The 7,236-nt window shown below is 38.8% G+C and overlaps 3 protein-coding genes across 3 annotated transcripts; 2 read left to right on the forward strand and 1 right to left on the reverse strand.

Moving 5' to 3' along the window:
• The first annotated feature begins 501 nt into the window (after positions 1 to 501).
• LOC141720172 (uncharacterized) lies at positions 502 to 4,023 on the forward strand. The gene has a single exon (XM_074522527.1). The coding sequence runs from the start codon at positions 502 to 504 to the stop codon at positions 4,021 to 4,023; it is 3,522 nt and encodes a 1,173-aa protein (XP_074378628.1).
• Positions 4,024 to 4,089: 66 nt separating this feature from the next.
• Positions 4,090 to 4,554, forward strand: LOC141720175 (uncharacterized). The gene has a single exon (XM_074522528.1). It carries the CDS (start codon positions 4,090 to 4,092, stop codon positions 4,552 to 4,554), a length of 465 nt encoding a protein of 154 aa, XP_074378629.1.
• Positions 4,555 to 6,304: 1,750 nt separating this feature from the next.
• Positions 6,305 to 6,727, reverse strand: LOC141720176 (secreted RxLR effector protein 161-like). Its single transcript, XM_074522529.1, has one exon. The coding sequence runs from the start codon at positions 6,725 to 6,727 to the stop codon at positions 6,305 to 6,307; it is 423 nt and encodes a 140-aa protein (XP_074378630.1).
• Positions 6,728 to 7,236: the final 509 nt, after the last annotated feature.

A 7,236-nucleotide genomic window follows, 5' to 3' on the forward strand; every position in this document is an offset into this window, starting at 1 on the left:
GGTTTATGCTAATCCATAGAAAGTAATAGAGAAAGCATACGGTGTCTGGCTTCGAGCACCGAACAAAAATGTAAGGAATAACACATGAGCTAGGTGGCTTAGAAGTAATAAGGATGGAGGAGGTATGTGGGAACAAAATGCAGGAACCACCATGGATGGTGGTACACAGGTGGGGGAGCGATTCATGGAGGTGGAGGGGGTGATTCGTCAAACAACGGATGACACGGAGGAGATCAGAGTCAAATCGCGTGAAAATAGGGAGGTGGTTGTACGTGATGGGGATCCTAAAATCATGGGGCTGGAAAAAGGGGAGGTAAGTGCAACAGAAAATGGGATGGATACCGAAAATATAGTCATGGATGCTAAAAGGAAACGTTTAAATACGGATGTGGTAGGAGAAAATGAAGGAAAGGAAATGGTGGAATATATGGAAACTCAACCTACAGATGGGTCAAAAAACTTGCTAGTGGCGGGACCTGGAGTCCAGGCCCGCCAAGGATTATGAGTCTCTTATCTTGGAACTGTCGTGAGCTGGCCAACCCACGGACAGTTAGATTTCTAAATGAAATCAATAGCCAATATCGGCCCAGTATTTTATTTTTAAGCGAGACATTAGTAAAGAAAAATAAAGTAGAGAGAGTAAGTAAGAAGTTAGGGTTTGCAAAGTTTTTTGCAGTTGATGCTCAAGGACATGGTGGGGGACTAGCTCCATTTTGGAAAAATGAGGAAGGAATAAATATTTTAAGTAGCTGTAATAATTTCATTGATTTTGAATGTAATCATGAAACTTTGGGTAAATGGAGATACACAGGATACTATGGTTTTCCTGAGAGAAGTAGACGGGTGGATTCTTGGAATATGATCAGAAATCTTTCAGCAAGTTCAACTTTACCGTGGTGTATAATTGTGGATTTTAATGACATGATGTCCGGGGAAGAGAAAAGGGGGGGTCAACGGCAGCCAAGGGCATTATTAGATGATTTCTCTGAGACTATAATGGACTGTGGTTTGGAGGATCTGGGGTATACAGGGGACATATATACGTGGGAGAGAGCGAGGGGGATGGATAGATGGATTCAAGAGAGGTTAGATAGAGGATTAGCGACGAAAGAATGGTGTGAGTTATTTCCAGCTGCGGAGGTTCAAGTTCTGGAAATGTCATCGTCTGATCATATGCCTCTGGTGCTGCAACTACATAAGCAGGTATATATTCGAAAACGATGTAGGTTCAAGTTTGAGAATATGTGGGTGAAAGAAAGTGAATGCAGGAGCATTGTTCAGTCATGCTGGAATGAGGAAGGAGTTACTGATTTACTGGAAAAAATGGTGCGTTGCTGTGCTAAATTAGAAGAATGGGGTGGAGGTTTAATCAGGGACATGAAATTGAAGATAGAAAAGTACAAAAATGATATGAAGAGGCTGCGAGCTCGAAGGGATGTGGCTGGTATTCGTCAGTATGAAGAGGCAAGATGGCAGTATATGAGATTACTTGAGAAGAAGGAAATATTTTGGCGTCAACGAGCCAAACAATACTGGCTTCGTGAAGGTGATAAAAATACGAGATTTTTCCATAAGTATGCCTCGATGAGAAAGGAGTATAATAAAATTAAAAGATTGAAATATGAGAATGGGGAGTGGAAGGAAACAGAGGAGGAAATACAGGGGCTCATTACAGAATATTTTGTGAATATATTTAGTACGTCAAATATGGAGGAAAGGTTGTCAAACAGAATTGGTTTTAAACAGGTAGATGAAGAACAGAAACAAGCATTAATGTTGCCAATAAATGATGAAGAAGTGAGAACAGCTGTTTTTGCTATGCACCCGGATAAGGCCCCAGGATTGGATGGGTTAAATCCTTCGTTCTTTCAAGCTTACTGGACTATTGTTGGACCTGATGTCTGCAAGTTCTGTCAACATTTCTTTGACACGGGAGTTTTGCCTGCAAGTATTAACATAATAGTAGTGTGTTTGATTCCAAAAGTAAAACATCCTCAGAAAGTGGTAGATTTAAGGCCCATCCCCTTATGCAATGTGCTAATGAGAATATTGTCAAAAGTCATGGCGAATAGAGTAAAACCAGTACTGCCTACAATCATTTCGGAGCAGCAAAGTGCATTTATAGAGAATCGTCTCCTGACAGATAATGCTTTTGTGGCATTTGAAGTAAATCACTATATTCCTAGGAAAACACAAGGATCAGTGGGAGTTGCTGGATTAAAAGTTGATGTATCGAAAGCGTATGACAGGTTGGAGTGGCAGTTTATTGAATTTATGCAGCAGAAATTTGATTTCCCTCAACTATGGATAGATAGAATTATGAAATGTGTAAAAACGGTGACGTATAGTTTTTTACATGATGGGAAAATCTTTGGAAGTGTGATACCTCAAAGAGGAGTACGTCAAGGGGATCCTATTTCACCATATTTATATATAATGTGCGCGGAGGGTCTGAGTGGAATTTTGAGGAGATATGAAGAGGTTGGGTTATTACATGGCTGTAAAATAGCTCGAGGAGCTCCATCTATTTCTCATATGCTATTTACAGATGACTGTTACTTCATTTTTAGAGCATCACGAGTTGAAGCAAGTATAATGAAAGACATCCTGCAACAATATCAAAATGTGTCTGGTCAGATGATCAATAGTAGTAAGTCAAATATCACATTCAGTCCAAATACAGCAAGGGAGGATAGAGCAGGGGTGTGTGAAGTTCTACGCATTCAGGAGACAGATGCCCCAGGAAAATATCTTGGTATGCCTATGCGTATGGGACGAAATAAAATGGAGGTGTTAGGTTTTTTAAAAGATAAAGTCCAACAAAAGTTGCAAGGATGGGCTAATAAAGATATCTCCAAGCATGGTAAGTTAACATTATTGTCTTCGGCAACTCAAGTGCTCCCTAGTTTTTGGATGAACGTGTTTCTCATCCCGATTGGTATTTGTGAGGATATAGAACGGAAAATGAATGGCTTTCTGTGGGGTAGGGGAGTAACAGGGAAGGGGGTTAGATGGATGTCATGGGCAAGGATGTGCAGACCTAAAGGATGTGGTGGTTTAGGGGTAAAAGATTTGAGGAAGTTCAATTTAGCTATGTTGGCTAAGCAAGGTTGGCGTCTAGTGCAGCAGTCAAACGTACTGGTGTCGTCGATAATTAAAGCGAGATATTATCCTAACACATCATTTCTTGAAGCAGGGGTAGGGAGGAACCCGAGTTATGTGTGGCGAAGTCTGATGGAGGCTATAGGGGTAGTTAAGGCAGGGACGAGACGAAAAATAGGGAATGGTATGGATACAAAGGTGTGGCATATACCTTGGCTACCAGCTGTGGATCTGGGTTACTTAACAACGGAAATGCCTGATAAGTTGAAGGATATTACTGTTAATAGTTTGATGGATGATACGGGCAAGAATTGGGATATTGAGCTGGTTGAAGATATTTTCAATACGAGGGATGCAGACTTAATTAAACGTGTGCCAATTCCGATGTCTGAGAAGGAAGACTCTTGGTTTTGGTTACTGGATGAGAGTGGAATGTTTACAGTTAAGAGTGCGTATAGATGGTTGCAAGGGGAGTATGATAATACTTATAAGAGTTTTTGTAATAAACTGTGGTCGCTGAAATTTCCAGGTAAAGTTATGCACTTTCTTTGGCGTGTATGTACAGGGTGCTTACCAACTGCTTGTGCTCTCTCAAGTAAGCAAATTGTTCAAAGTGTGCAATGTCCATGGTGTAGGAGTGGGATAGAAACGGATACTCATGTGTTATTTACTTGTAACTTTGCCCGTACAGTGTGGAATATGACAGGAGTGCAACAGGTATTACGTTTGTTACCACAGGAGCCAGCATTTAGAAATCTGTTAGAAAGTTTTGCAACAGCAACAAGAGAGCAATGTGTGCAAGTTGGAATGATTGCTTGGGCTTTATGGAGTAGACGAAATAAGTGGGTATGGGAGCATGTCAACGGTTCTGCGTTTGGAGTGAAAGCTACAGCTACAAGGTTTATTACAGAGTGGAGGTAGGCACAAATTCAGAGTGTGAGAGGAGCTAATCAAAATGGAGAAGGTGAGCATGTCTGGAAGAAACCGATGGAGGGTTGGGTGAAAGTAAATACAGACGCGACCGTGTTTCAGGATGGTAGTGTTGGAGTGGGGTGTGTGATGCGAGATTCACAAGGTGCTTTCTTAGGAGCTAGATGTTGCAGAAAGATGGGAGCGTGGTCACCTAGAGAGGCTGAAGCCATTGGTATGAAGGAAGCTCTGTCATGGGTAATTGCACGGAAAAATCAATGCTGCATCATGGAAAGTGACTCTCGGATGTTAGTACAGGCGTGTAACGGAAGTCCAGGTGAAGCTATGTTTGGAACAATAGTTGGAGATTGTATTCAGTTATTGAAGCACATAAATCCAGTGCTAGTTAGATTTACTTATCGTTCTGCGAATAGTGTGGCACATGCATTAGCGAAAGCCAACTACTCTATGTCAGGAGAAAGGGAGTGGCTTGATAGTCCCTCAGGCTTTATTTTGCATGTACTTGAAAATGATAGTATTTAAGTAATGAAAGTACATTTTATTCAAAAAAAAATAGTTTATTAACCATTTTAAATTCTTTTTTTTCCATGAATTTCTATAAATAATTTTCTTAATTTCTATCTCAATTTTATTACCATATAATAATTATAACAAAATGCATTATAATTGCAGATCAGTGAACACAATGTACTCTCGATGAATCATTGTTGAGAATCATCAATACAAAGTTCTTGACCCTAGCATATTTTCTAGCAAATAAAAAAATATAATATGCGAGTTTAAATGGAATAAATGTATAGTATGTGTCTAGGTGTCCGAACATTGAAAACGTTGAAAGTTTTGATTTTTGGTCATAATTTTTATATTTATAACTAACCAATTATCTTTTCAGGTAAAATACATTATATTTTCTATTTTTCTCAACTAAAATAACTCATTTTACGAAAATACCTGTTTTGTATTTTTTAATTTAACTTTGGTGATTAGTTAAGTTGAAATTTATAACTTGTGGTATAACTAGTATAAATATTTTCAAGACACATGAACATAATTTACATATTTTTTAATTTTCATATTTTTTCCAATAAAAAAAGAGCTCTAATTTTTTTTCAATCTTCTCTTTAAAGTATTAAAAAAAATAGAAGCATTCTTTTTTGAAAAATGAACAAAATATTGTATAAATTGTAAGAATTGTAAAAGGACACGATGTTCAGCTAAGGACGTGACTAGTGACAAAAGTTTCAGTTAACATGTATGCGTGTCAACTAGGTCATAATAAACTCTCACTATATAAGAACCTTTCAATCGTGTATTCTCTAAGCCATTGCCGCAAACAACTTAGTATTCTTATATATAGCGCCCCCTAGTTTGTATCTGCAGGTTTTAAGTTCCCCCCACGGAAATGCCAAAATCAAAAACTGGGGTTGACTTGATAAACTGTTCCTCGGATAATAGTCTTTATGAAGAAGGTGAGAAAGTTTGGGCTTCTTATAGTGACAAATGGTATGAGGCCAAGGTAAAACTTTGTATATTATCATGCATTTTGATGCATTTTAAAAATGAGATTTTTTGTGTCAAGTCTCATTTCCATTAATTTGTAGAAATAACTGTAAAATGGCTTTTCCTCTCTTTGTATCTTTGACATTCTTTGTGGCCGTTTTTTCACAACAAAATGGGTAAAATCATGTTTCTTAATTTCTTTTATAGGTGTTGACGGTTGTTGAATCTAGCATGACAGCAAAGAGATATTTGGTTCATTATCGTGTGAGTGTTGGTTTCAGTTTGTGGATCACCTGTGAATGCACACTACAGATTTAATACTATCGTGTATTTGACAGAGAGTGAACAAACTTGCTCAAAGTTTTATATATCACACTTAAAAAAAACTGAATACATGCTGAGATACCTAAAACAATGCAAATGACCAACTCCTAAAAACTAGCATCAAACTCCTAACTAACATCCACTACTTCCACTTATTTGTTTCTGATCCTAAAAATAATGAAACAACATTTTACTTATTGTCCTAGCTGCTACGTGGCTTAGTGAATACTCAAACAAACAAACGAGTTTATATTACACACCAACATACTCTCCCGTAATTTAAACTCTTTTCTGCAGATTCTGGATTCCCAACAGGGTACGCATCTTCTCGAACTTCGCAGTGGACATGGCTTTAGTCAGAATATCAGCACACTGTTCTTCAGTAGGTATATGCTTAATAGTTATTTCACCACGCTCAACACATTCCCGAATGAAGTGATAACGGATATCAATGTGTTTGCTCCGTCCATGAAAAATAGGATTTTTTTGCTAAATCAATGGCGGACTTATTATCAACATATATAGTGACCGGACAATGCTTCATATCAGTTATTTGCATAAGCAGATTTTGTAACCACACTCCCTGACATGCTGCTGCAGTTGCAGCCATAAATTCAGCTTCGCATGAGGATAGAGCCACACATCTCTGTTTATGTGACACCCAAGTGATCAAACTTTCGTTTAAATAAAAGGCCATACCTCTGGTGCTTCGTCTGTCTTCAATATTCCCAGCAAGATCACTATCAGAGTAACCCGATAGTATGTAGTTCCCAGTTCCTCTCCAATAAATCAGCCCGTAGTTTACTGTCCCTTTGACATAACGTAATATACGTTTAACCACATTTAGATGCATGGTAGTAGGACGCTCCATGAACCTGCTGACTACCGCTACTGAGTATGCAATATCTGGTCGTGTATGGACCAGATACCTTAAACCTCCAACAAGGCTCTTAAACAACGTGGGATTGACAGGCTTCCCACTTTCGTCCTTAACCAGTTGTACTTTCGCCTCCATTGGATATTTTGGATGGATTACAGTCTGCTAGGCCAGCTTTTTCCAACAGCTTCTTTGCATACGCAGATTGCTTTAGTTCTATGCATTCCTTCTCCTGGCTGACCTCGATTCCCAAGTAGTGAGATAGCTTTCCGAGATCGCTCATCTCAAATTCCTCACTCATTTGTTTCTTGAATTTCTGAATATTTGAGAGACTTGTACCAGTGATCAGGAGATCGTCAACATACACACCTATTACCAATGATTCATCCCCCTCTCGTTTGGTGTATACTGCATTTTCATATAGGCATTTAGTAAACCCAAGCTTCTCCAGGCATCTACTCAACTTGGTATACCAAGCACGGGGTGCTTGACGCAATCCGTAC

Source organism: Apium graveolens, chromosome 4, assembly GCF_009905375.1.
Source record: "Apium graveolens cultivar Ventura chromosome 4, ASM990537v1, whole genome shotgun sequence".
Taxonomy (NCBI): domain Eukaryota; kingdom Viridiplantae; phylum Streptophyta; class Magnoliopsida; order Apiales; family Apiaceae; genus Apium; species Apium graveolens.